This window comes from Haemorhous mexicanus, chromosome 8, assembly GCF_027477595.1.
Source record: "Haemorhous mexicanus isolate bHaeMex1 chromosome 8, bHaeMex1.pri, whole genome shotgun sequence".
Lineage (NCBI taxonomy): Eukaryota > Metazoa > Chordata > Aves > Passeriformes > Fringillidae > Haemorhous > Haemorhous mexicanus.
In genome coordinates, this window is record NC_082348.1 from 26177326 (window position 1) to 26190527 (window position 13202).

The 13202-nt window shown below is 46.3% G+C and overlaps 1 protein-coding gene across 1 annotated transcript in view; it reads right to left on the minus strand.

Annotated features, from left to right (window-relative positions):
* The window catches only part of FAM117B (family with sequence similarity 117 member B), a 28445-nt gene extending 23519 nt beyond the window's left edge, over window positions 1–4926 (minus strand). The window contains exon 1 of the mRNA XM_059853302.1: window positions 4259–4926. Coding sequence (XP_059709285.1) covers window positions 4259–4787 — 529 coding nt within the window. The 5' untranslated portion in view covers window positions 4788–4926. The remainder of the gene's footprint in view (window positions 1–4258) is intronic.
* Window positions 4927–13202: the final 8276 nt, after the last annotated feature.

A 13202-nucleotide genomic window follows, 5' to 3' on the forward strand; every position in this document is an offset into this window, starting at 1 on the left:
AGATCTGCCTCCATAGAGATAACAGTTACAACAGCTGTGGCTGATGAAAAACAATGGAGCTGTTTCATCAAATAGACGCTTCTTAAATATTAGATCTCTTTTAATTGGCCTGATTATCTCTTTAAACCAGTATTTGTGAAAAATATCAACCCTCCTATCCATCCACCACTAGTATGGATTTATTTAGAAATTAAAATATTTCTGCAATCCAGTCTCAAGCAAAGCAAATTAATAGAACAAAACCAACATACAGAGCACAGATCAATGAAGTCCATCATGTGGGGATATAACAAGCAAGCTGCCACCTTTTCACCAGTCACTGCTGTACAGGTGACCAACAGAAGTTGCTACAGGTGACCTGGTATCATCAGGTGACACCACCTCTTGCAGAGTAAAGGCACCTCCAAAGGCAGCATAAGTTCAGGTACTGTAACAGTGGGACTGAAGAACAAAACTGAACAAATAGAGATGCTTACCAATAACTAATTGAAAGGTATGAAAGAAACCAAAGAAACATAGTCTAACACATACTGTGAGAAAACAAGCAGCAGAAAAGCCCAGGATGCTACTGAACTCACAAATTCCCTGACAGTTCCACTTGAGGCTTTTTTTATACAAGTGGACTACCCAAAGTAGTGAGAAGAGGTGGGACCCAACTAGCTCCTCTGGCATCGAGGCATACAGCTGACCTTTCTGTTCTGTTTTGGTCAGGCTTTTCCCCAGAAAGGACATTCATGGGATCTCTCCCATACACAGCTGGCACAGTCATATTTTCCAGAACTGCAACTGATTTCTGGGGCTTCACCTGCTTTTCATGTTTCATTATAAGAACTGAACAGACTCAGTGCACTAAGAACAGACACACCACCCAACTGTGTATACTCCCTTCAGAAGATAATCTTGCATAAATTTAAAGAGAGCTATTCACTAGTAATTGTTCCACTGTAGAAGAATAACAGAATTAGTGGTGTTTTACAAAACCAAACCTCAGAAAGCCCAAGATGTTCAAGCTACTTAACGCTACGAAATGATAATATTTTTTAAATCCAAATAAGTGCACTTCCCTAAAGTGCTTGCCACAAGAAACGTACAGTATGATGCTGCAAAAATGAATTCACTTTCTTTACTCCTACCATTTGTCAAACAGCTTAGATAAGCAGAGCAGGAATGCAATGGTACACAAAGTCTTCTCTCTTATCCTACAGTGATATCTTTCAAAACTACTGCAAAACCTTGGTCATTAAGGTTGACAGGTCTGCAGCTACACAAGTAGGTTTTAATATTACCCTTCAATAAACAAAATAATTAAGTTTTCCTCCAAATAAAACTAACCAATTTTTCTCCTTAATTTTCAGACTGAGTACAGTCAACTGGAATATAACAGAAAGCCCAGCACCTAGCAAAGAACTCTGTCACTACCTCAAGGCACCTGAAAGTAAACTACTGCTATGGCTCTGGTCTTGACCTTCTTGTTTACTCAGCCGGGTACACTGTAACAGTCTTGCAGCTGAGCAGCCCAACTCCTCCAAGACGTGTTTCATATAAGGACACAAATAACAAGATCCCATTAGATCTTTACTCAGCGAATAAACCAAGGCAAAACCAATGAAGATAGAGAAATGTGTAAGCACTAGGTCATGTAACAGCAGTGTAGTAGTAGGTCAAAACAATGGCCTCTAATGGGAGGCTTGCTGACAGCTGAAGAGGCATACGGGAAAACTGAACCAAAACTGGAGATTGCAGGACAGAGATTGCACTGTAGAAGTGAGGCCTCACCAGTGATGGGAAGGGCAGAACACATTAACAGGCAACTGGAAGCTGAATTCTGGGAAAGAAGTGCTAAAGACTGCAGAAAGACAAAGTAAAAGATGAAAAACAGGTAGTAGCAAGATCTAGGTTTCTGGTCATATTTAGGAGGGAGATAAGTGGCAAGAAAAGCAAGGAAAACTAGAAATTATAGGACACAATCTTCCACTTGTAATTATCCCATAATCAACAGAAAATTCAGTTGAGTATTTCCAACATTTAATTGCAATTCAGATCAGAAAACAAGGGCTAAAAAGACCCTCCAAAAACCACACCCAAAACCCACAGAAGTCACATTTGTAAAGTCACAAGTTAGGGCTCTCAAGTGTAAAGCAGATTCATGAAAACTAAGTTCAAAACTATTCAACTGTTTTCCAGGAAAGAAAATCTGAAATATTTAAAACTGAGTCTGAAGCATACAACTTATATTTAGATACAACCAGTATCTAAGCTCAGTAAAAAAGCTATCATTTGTCTAACCTCAAGGTTCATTTTTATCTAAAGAAATACGCCTGCAGCTGTAGGAATGAACAAAAGCCATCATTAACCGAAAGCAAGAAACAGAAAAGCCCAAGTGATTCTCACCAATATCCTCAAGTGTCCTGTGTGTCTGCACAACCATTGCCTCACTGGTAAAAAAAGTTCCACCTCCATGTTCTCAGCTAACACTGTTTACTCATTTAGATGAGGAAAAAACCTGAAGTTAACTCAGCTTCTACCAAGCACTAGACTACACCACACAAATGTTAAGCAATAGGAAAGAGGTTTAGCTTGCATTTGGGGCCAGTACAAGTACTGCTCAGGAACTGGAACATGTGGAAGCAATTAAATGGACACCACTCTTCTGTTTTCACACATCTTGTAAAAAGCTAGTGGAGTTATCTTAACACAGTAGAGTGATAAAATGACTTCTTTCCTTATACATGTTAATTCTTCAAAGCAGTAGAGAGGCCAGCATGGTTTCAACAGGCTTCTCCACAGTGACTAAAAGACAGTGCAATTCTTCCACCCTAACTGGTCTGACACATGCCTTTACAAACAGTTTTTGAACCTGGACCTCAAGGCTAACCACACTCTTCCTCATTCTCCAGGCCAGCAGATTGTATCTTAAGCAAGAGTTTCATGAAGTTCACAGGAAAAAGACAGGATTCTGTGATATGGATAAAGTCTTTCAGGTTACTGATTAACAAGAATCTCAAATGAAGAATACACACGTTCCTCGATCCAAAGCCTTTAATATATTACAGCCTTAATAAAACCCTCATTACTCTTATCTGGAAAGTGGAAAATCTAACTCAGAACCTTATCAGTCCTCTCTTACACTGGCAGACTAGGAGGCACACAGTCATCTTGTACCAACTGGTTATGATTGTCTCATTTGGCAGTACTACTCCTCAAAAGCCAGGACAGGAAAAAAGGAGAAACCCAACGTGGTAGTCTGGCTACAATCATTATTTTAGAAAGGGGGAGGAGTATTAGGAGAAGCAGAAGTGTTAAAGGGGAGGGCTAGTCCTAGATTTCCACATGTACACTTCTGCATATTAGTCAGCTTTACTCTTTAGATTACCACAGGCAATTTCATGGAAATGAGTAGCTGCAAGCTTTGGTATCTTAAACGTAACAGATCTGAGAACATGAATACAAAACCTCACTGATGCATTTCTGAGCAAACTTTTAACCCAAAAATAAAAGGGACTTACATATGTCAGCCTCTATTATCCTCAGCCTGATGCCATATATTACTTATAGTCAAGCATTCCCACTAAGATTTAATTATTCAAGAAGTTAAAATGGAGTTTGTTACAACACGTATGCTATTGCCACGCTATTTTCTATCTTCACTGTAGCACAAGCTTGTCATCACTCTCAAGTACACACGTCCTTCTGCAGGTTTCATGCTGAAAGCAACTACTAAGAGAGACATTGAATACTTTGGTTCTACACCTATGTGCCATGCCTACAGCACTAGTTAGATCATTAATTACAAGCTTAGGGACACTGTTTGGATAACAACCACATACACCATCTGGCACGAGGTGTGCAGAAACGGTAAATGTAAAGGCTCCACAACAGCCCCCAAACACCAAATTCACCTTAAGTTTGTGCCCAAGCACCTTAAGTACATCTACCCTCCTGAATCCGAGGCAGTACTCGCGGTACTACAGAAGCGGTCACAACCCCCACATGGCACGCTTGGCTCTCTATTCCTCTTCTGAAAGCCAGGGCGCAACAGAGCAGCAACAAAAGCAACGAGCCCTTCCACGCACACACACCCGGCAAGCCCTGCCGCCGGCCAGAGAAGGGGCAGGGCGAGCACCAGCCCGGGCACAGCCCCGTCCCTACCTCTGCCCCGGGGCACGGCACGCTCGAAGGCACCGCCGGCCCCAGCCCTGCACCCCGCGCCCGGCCGGGACGTGCCCTTCGCCGCTGGCCCGGACCCCCCGTCGCTCACCTTTGCAGACGGGGGAGCTGGGACTCTTCCTCTCTGGGGAGCTCCTGCCCGGCTCCGGCGACTGCCGCCGGTGGTGGTGCCGGACCCTGCCCTCCGGCAGCGGAGGCACCGGCGAGGAGCAGGGCGAGGCCCCGCTGCCCGGTGGCGGCGGCGGGGGCGGCAGGTGGTGGTGCCGCGGGGGGCTGCCCCGCGCCCCGCCATGGCCACGCGTGGGGCTGCCCCGCGAAGAGGCGGCGCCGCCGCCGCTGCCCGCTCCCCCCGGCGGGGCCGTGGCGGTGCCGCCGCGCCCGCCGCTGCCGGGGGGTGCCGCGCGTGGGAGCCCCGCTCCCGGGCCGCCACCGCTCCTCGTGGGGCTGCCATGTTGTTGCTGCTGCTGCTGCTTGAGCTGGAAGGGCACCGTGGCCCGCATGGGCTGGAGGCGGCTGCTCGCTCCCGCTGCTCCGCCGCCCGCCGCCGCCGCGCCGCCTCCCCCCGCCAGGGTGGTGGCGGGGGTCGGGGAACCGCCGCGCCTCACGCGCTGGTGGGACATTGTCCGTCGGGAGCCGGGGCTCGCGGAAGGCGGCCTGAGGCGGGGAAGAGAGGGAAGGGTGCGAGGCGCGGGCCGCAGCTCGCGGGGTCCGACGCCTCAGGTGGCGGCTGCGGCCGCCACAGCCCCGTCCTGGTTCCCGTCCCGCTCCCGTGCCCTCCGCGCCGCGGCACCCGCAGCCTCCGTGCGCCTCATCAACAATAGTGCCCCGGCCGCGCGCCCCGCCCACCGCGCCCTCCCATTGGGTGCGGCGCCGCTCAGCTCGCGCAACTACGGCGCGCCCATTGGCTGCGGGGCGCGCGCCTGAGTGGCCGAGCCCGCGCGGGGGTCCGGGGGGGGGGGCGCGGGGCGGGGGCAGCGCTTAAAGAGCCGCACGCGGGCGGCGGCGGGGCCTCGCGCTCCCCCCCGCGCGTGCGGCGGGGCGGCCCCGGCGGGAACGGGGCGCGCTCCCGACTCCCCCTCACGCCTCCCCCTCACGCCGGGCCGCCGCCGCCACGGGCAGAGCTGCGAGCTGGCGGCGGCTTCCCCTCCTCTCGGTCCTGTTCTGAGGGACCATTATCCCTAGTCCATCATTCCTAGCCCGAGGTGCGCTCCAGGAGGGGACGGGGCTCCACAGCGGTTTATCCAATCGCTTTGCCACCAGCTCGGTGTTACCGATGATGGCACCAGAGACGTGGGCAATATCCAGGCAGACTTGACCCTCTTTTCCCTTAACTGCTGTGTTTACTCTCCTCCGTTAGGCCAGATTAGTTCCATCTTCATTGTAATCTTTTAATAATATTTGTTAACTGCTGGTATCCTCTTAACTGAATTTATACACCACAGCAGTGAATGAATGCATGGAACAGGCCTTAGTTCATGTGTTTGCTTATTTAGATGCAAGGTAAATATACGTTCGTACCCTCAACATGAGAATCAGTAAACCTTTTTTCTGTCTTTATTGCAAATGCCTTCTGAACTACCAGTACTTACACAAATTCTTTTCAATACTGCTCCAACAAGTTGCATGTTGCAATTGAAAAGCATTGATATGATACAAATGGTGTGACAGCAACTTACATATTGGTCTCTATTCATCTTGGTTGTGCTTGGGTTTCTTTTTTTCCACTCTCCTTTGCTGTTTCTGATTGAAGCCCGCTTCACTCAAAAATCCCTAATTCCCCTTTGAAGAGCTCCATCCTTGTGGCTGACAAGTTAAACCTGAAAACCAAGACACTGGTCCTTCTAAGGGATGCCTGGATACTGGCCTACCCAAAGCCTTGGAGGGTAAAGCTCTTATTAGAGTCGAGAGCTGTTTGTGAGGAATCAGACTGGCAAAAGAGAACAGGACAGATGTAGTGATGAGGTTGTCAAGTAAGCTCTTGCGTTCTGGATTAATTACTTTTATTTTGAAAGGCATTATGCTCTCTCACGGGTACTGTAAATGCTAGTAATAGGGCCTGAAAGAGAGCTGTAGGGGTCAATCAAAACCTTCTGCAAAAGGCTGTGCCCAGTATTAAGAGTTACCCTGTGCTACTCCTGAAAGTGGCTGGCGAGAGAAGGCACCAGGAGCCCGGCAGATCACCATCAGCCCTATTGTATCCCTTCCTCCAACTCTGCAATTTACTTGTTACCTTGAAAATTACACACAGGGACATTTCCCAGTCATTTTCCTGTGGCCATCACCAGCACTGCTGGTACAATGTGGCAAGGCATCAAAATCCCAGATTACCCATAATTATTGAAATATTTGTGAGACAGTGTTCCCCTCGCTGGGAATGGGTGAGAGGCAGAGAACAGTACAAGCTGTGTACTGCATCACTGGGGATGAACAGATCTTGTCATTCCCTCAGTGACTCCATGTACATATTGAAAAACAGAACCTCAGCTTTAAAGCTCTCCACAGGTAAACCCCCAGGAGGTAGAAAACCAGCACCCAGCATGTCCAGAGAAACAAATGGAACCTGTCTGCTGCTTTGTCCTTTGGTAGTTTCTGTGACTCATCTGTGGGGCAACACAGCAGAATAAATTTTTGAGAAGGGGAAGAAAATAGTTTGAATCCTTCTGAAAGCCAGTTTTGCCATAACACAAAGCCAGGTCAAGACACAAGGAGAACAAGTTTTTAGGAACTAAATGGCAAGATGACATCGTCAGAACCCAAGGGATGTAATCAACAAATAACAGCTATGTTTTCACCAACTAGTAAAACACCACAGCTAGAGAATAGCCCTACCTGGAGCTGCTGGCAGAAAGAACCAGGGGAAACCTGGACTTTTCAGCTTCTCACCTAGTCTCACCAGCAAGGAGGCTGGGGGGCACAAGAAGCTGGGGTCACAGGCAGGACAGCTGACCCCAACGGGACAATGGGATGTTCTGCACCCCACAGCAGCAAGCTCAGCACGTGAATGAGGGGGAAAGCAGGCTGGGGCTGCTGCTCAGGGACTGGCTGGGCAACCGCAGTCTGCACCGCTTGCTTTCTGTATTATTCTATTATTGCTATCTATATTTTATATATATGTAATATCTACTATATTCATATCTATTATCATCATCATATGCCCTATCGAATGGTATCTTAACCCACAAATTTTCATTTTTTTCCCCCTCAGTTCACTTCCCCCACCCACTGGGAAAGAGCAAGTGAGAGAGCAGCTGTGTGGGGTTAACCTGTCAGCTGCCTGACAGGTTAAACCACAACAGCAGCCCAGAACACTGCAGTTATCCTAAAGAAGGGTAATTTATGCAGCATTTGTTTCACTTCTCTGCTACAGTTTTCAGTCAAGAGCAGAAGACGCAGTTCTTCCCACTGTGACAGCACCCACTCCCGGTGCCTGTACAGCTGTGCAGCAGACTTTCATCCCAGTTTACACTCTTCAGAAATATTAGGAAGCAGTATCTCCCAATACTTGCAAGCAGTGGGCCATGAAGATACTTCTAAAGCACAAAATATTCTGCTAGCATTTTTATTCCTGTTACTGTTTTGAAGAGGCCAGAGTGACAGGTACTGATTCATATTTATTTTCACGCTGCATGCTATGGAGCCAAGTCACGACTTTGATGGCAGAAGATACCTGTTACAATTATAGATAGTACTTCCCACATTATTGTCACACTGCAGAGCTGACACTGCTCCACAGAGTAGCTGTGAGAATATAAAGCAAAGCATTCATGTGCACTGCTCATCATCAGTTGTGTTGCTTCGCACGCAGCAGACGTGAGAGCTTGACATGTAAAGTCATGTACTCAGACCTACTCAAACACCGTGTACTTCTTACATTCATTTGTTTAAACTGCAACAAATGTGTTACAACAGGATCTTACTCCTACACCTTATGGAAATAATGGAAAGAGCTAAAGCAGGATTATGAACTTGAAAATAGTTTTGAAACTTGTTTTCAATTACAAAATAACCCAAACCCTCAAAACAAAACCCCAGCCCCAAATGAAACCCCAGCCCCAAATGACTTGGATTTGGATCCCCCAGACTCTCCTTGCAATTCACACCTCTCAGGCTCTGGGCTTCTTTCAGCTGTCACCTCCCTTTCTGCCTGCACACTTTGCCAAATGCTGTCCAAGCCACCTCTAAGCAACACATTTCTTATGGTTTCATGTGGAACCTCTAGGCTGGGGTTTCTTCAGATCCATGACACTCTAACTCTGGCCATAACACCCAATGTAATGGTGCCAACAGTGATCCAAAAAACAGGAATGAAACTCCTCATCACCACAGAGGCTGTGAGCCTTCTACCAGCAATGTGTGCATCTGCCTTTTAGAGATGAAGCCTAGGTATGGCAGCAGCCCCTTATGTGCAAGCTGTTGGCTCTTCCTTAAAATACAGCCTGTGGTAAATGCTGCAGATACAAACAAATCAATCCAAAGGCTGAAGCATATTGAATGCCCTCAAGGGCAGACTGATCAAACACACAGAGCTGCATGAACAAATCTGGAACCTGCTGAAAGCAGGGATGTAAACAAGTCAGGGAATTGTTCAACTGCTAACACCAAAGGAAAAGAAGAGAAACAAGAGTCAAAGAGGTTTAACTAAGCTGAGAGGACCAAATGCTGCTGTATAGCTAATAAAACAGATAATACCTAGGGAGTTTTCTGGTACTACAGACTGAAAATGTGTGAGTAGTACTGCTCATGGCTCATAATAATATCTATGATAAATCTTCTGTTAAAATAATTGTAATAGTAAACTTTACAGAAAATGACTGTACTTCAAGCAGCTTCAAATATGCTATTGTCTTGTTCCAAAATTAAACAAATGCAAAGCAGCACATGTCGAGGGCAATCTACTGCCTGAAATTGGTTTTTTAAACCTACAGTTAATGTAAGCAATATTGAAGGTTGAAAGACTAAAAGATTCTGGGAGTCTAATCTAAACATTGGATTATGCCTCAGGATATTTCATCACATTTCTTGTCTCTCTCCTGCAGAATGAGTTTGTTTTGCTTGTTTATGTGGGTGTTGAACATCAACCGGAGAAAAAGACATTTAAAAAATAGGACAAATATAATAGAATTTGCTTCATGCAAAACCTGTAAGAGCCTAGTTAATATTCCAGAATAACTATGGAGATTTGAGAAGGCAAACAGATTGAAATAAGGTATTAAGATTAAAACAATAAAAAACAACAGATGGGACCTTGGACATAAATCAAACTCCCCGCAATAAGAAAAACGCAAAATGCACTTCTGTCACATTTTATAAGGTACAATCTTTAAGAAAAGTTGTCACAGAAATAACATTCAGAGGCTTCAGTGCCTCACTGGCATTAAGGTAACACATTTTTGACAAAGAAACTTAGTTCTCAATGCAACACTTACATGCAGGCTTGGGAGATGCTCTCACTGCACATTCCTGGCACACGTAATTACCTGGGAGAAGCACGAGGTTAATTCCTTTAGAAGCCAGTGCCAAGCTCACCTACATGTGACATGTTTTTCCATGCATGCAGATCTGTTTTCTGAGCATGGGCCATGCAAGTCAGCAGCAGCACTAAACAATAACCCTATGGTGAGTGTCCAGCTGCTGAAGGAGCAACTGGAGTCTCACTTTCTTCAGTGATGGGACCTGAAACTCTTCTTGAATGGGGATGAAGGAAGAGAATAAGCAGCAGGAAAAACATGTTGTCCACCACATCCCAGACTCTTTTTGTCAGTAACACTGGGAGAAGTGGCCTAGTTCACTTAAACAAGGGTCAGTATAATCTCCCCCAGGTACCCTACAGGATGCTGAATGATAATTGGCACAATTCTTCCCATTCAATAATAAAACTTTCCTACCTTTTAGGAAGTAAGGAATTTAACTTAGCATTTTTAGTTCATATTTACAGAGCTTGCAAATATAATAGATTTGTCTGTATTTGTGTTGTGTTTAGACATGTAATGCATTTCTGTATTTACAGTCTCATGTTAGAAGAACATGTGCAAATTACAGAAGAAATTCTTCATTTACAAACATTAAACACTGATTGCTCTGGCAAGGCACCAGCACAATTTCTGTACTGTGAGGACAATGGAATTACACACTATAAAATATTTGTTTCAAATGTTGACACTATAAATTAATTTGGCAAGTGACAATACTTCAATACTGTAGGTTTTATGACCATGTTGTAGGATGATGAACATCCTGTGTAAGTGATGAATAGGCATGGAACTACTGACACTTAAGAGAAGAGAATTCACTCTTTCTGATTCAGGCCTAAAATCTTATTTTGCTTCTACTTGTTCATATAACATTTAGAAAAGGTAAAGAGTTGGTGGAAAGCATGTTGGCAGGGTTTATTCATGCATCGAGAGGCAGTGACAAAATGATTTTTCTTCTCTCTCCACAGACATATACTAGCTCTGCAGTTAAAGTCATCAACTTGAGCAGAGCGTGTGATGAAGCATGAGCATGTGCTTCTCCAATTTGGGAAAACACTTACTGGGAAAGAATGGATCAAGCAGAGTCCTGAATCCTCCCTTGCACTCAGCCATGGGCGGCAGGGGAGCTTTTAACTTGTTTGGTCACATCTGAACCAGACATCAATTTGTCTCTGTGGTACCATCCTGTCCTCATGCACTGCATCTCCCGTTCAGCCTGAGTGCCTCCAGGAGAGCCAGAGAGCCATCACTGAGAGAGAGGATGTCATCTTGGAGAGGAAGAAAGCACAGGTGGGAAAGCCCCAGCTCTGCTGCTGTTCACAGCCAAGTGCTCAGCCAAGGTGTCAGGCTGGTTCTGCTCAGCACGAGCAGGCAGACATCTCCAGCAGTTGTGGCTGGCATGGCTAAGCTGGTGCTCCATCATGGTGAGCCTGCAGGGTGTCTCTTCTCCGTGAGGCCCACCCCGAGCTGTCCTGAGCTGTCCCACCTCCCCCAAGGAGGGGCACCTGCCTCATGGCTGCACGCTGAGCAAGAGCTCAGCCTGCAAGAGCTGTTCTGAGCTCTGCCACACGCCAGCACGGAGCCACAGCTCTTCCAGCTGGCATCCCACCAAGGGCTCATCCTGAAACTACTCTGCCCTTCCTCCTGCTTCCCTCCCCCACCTCCCCAGCAGAGTCCAGTTCCTCTGCCTGCCTCCTGCACCTCAGCCCAGGACAGGGGAAGGATTCCCGAGGCGGTTGGTTTGCCACAGGAGAACCTGTGAGCCCTTCCTGTGGCTGGCAGCTGAGCTGGGGTTAACACAGTGCCCAGATCAAGTCTTCTTGACACTGCTGCTTGCTTCTGCCTGGCTGCAAATACTTCTCATGTCAGTCTCAGTCTCAGTTCACAGCTTATGTAAATGGATGGGAACTTCTGCTTGTCTGTGCCTTAAAAGCACATTTCCATCCCTCATGATCACAGGGTGAAGCTCAAACACATGATTTAGTTGCATTCTGGTTTTCCAGAAACAAACAATAAATAAAGTTAGCCTGCTTAATCGTGATTTTAAGCCAGCCACTTCCAAGGCCTGATTCAGAATTGTTATTGGTCCTGCAAGAAAATTCTTGGATTGGCAAAAAATATACAGGTTCCCAGTAAAGTGTTTCCACCTCAGCAGAGATCAATCCTGCAGGAAATTCTCTGGTCATCCACACACATTGGCTGCATCAAACAGCTGATGTGTGCATCAGCAATGCCTACCTCCTGGGCTAGTCAGACCTATGCCCTGCCACAGTGAGTTGTGCCAGATCTGATTTTTTAACCAATCCAGAGACCTGGAGGTGCTGGAAGTTACTCTTTACAACATATATGCAAGGATCAATTATTACCTTTCCAATAAGAGGAAAGAGGAAGGAAGACAAAGGGAGAGAAAGGGAAGGGGTTGGAGAAAACAGGTGTAATTTCAATATTACAGCAGACTGGCAAAATACCAGTCACCTGCAAAGCACACAAGCTGTCAGGAACAAAACCAGGAACAGAGCACAAGCCAATCTCCCTCCCCAGGCACAGTCCCTTGTGCACAAAAGTAGCTTAAGAAAGCTGTATTTCTTGTCATTCTGATTAGGAAATCTGATAGCTTGTGGCATGAACTTCTCCCAAACAAAGGCTGCAGTAGGTGACAGGGGAAAGCAAAAGGCCTGTACCTTTCCTAAGATCTTCTTGCAGGCCTGTTACACTAAGTGGCATGGGTAAAACGAGCTGTACAACCTCTGTACCCTCTTTATCACAACGCCTCACACTATCCTTTCCTGTTAGCACTTGGCAGCAACAACAAAGAAATTGGGCCAAAGACAAATGCTGAGTTCTACAGTGTTGCTGATGCCTGAAACAAGTCTCCCTAGCCTCCCTTCATGCTTTCTCCTTCCTCAAATCCACCTCGTGTACTCGAGGTGCTGCCCACTGGCTTTTGTCCATTATCTGCCCAAGCCACCTGCCTGCTCTCTACTGACTGTATGTCCTTGTTCTCAAAAGGACTTGATGGACCGTGGTAGAGGGTGCTGGAAAGCTCCTGTCCTGTGAATTGAAATGCACCTGCATCAGTTGTTTCCAACATTTCTCAATATTTGCATCCTTAACATTTTTCCAGTGCTCATGTGAGCCCTGTCTGGAAATGCCATTTGCTCAGACACTGCATAGTAAATACAGACTTGCTTTCCTTAATCACCTCCCACAGACCAGCTGTCCTCAGGCAGCCTCATTGTAAAAGAGGCATCAGTGATCCCCAAAGCATGACTTCAGCTCAGATCACCATTTGTGGATTTCTCACAGACTTTCCCCATGGTACTGAGAGCTGAAAGAAGATCCCCTGACATAAAAGCAGAATACCCAAATGTGCCATTTAAATTCCAGGAATCAAAACATTCCAGGTCTTCCCTGGATGGAGAATGACAAGGTTTCAGGTTAACATGAAAGGCTGAATTTATACAAATATTTTGGTATAGTTGAGCTTTCCTGCCTGGGGAAAATTAACCTTCTTATCCAATAGAATGTGGTTTGGGTCATGGCAGTGAGCAGATGTGTATAATC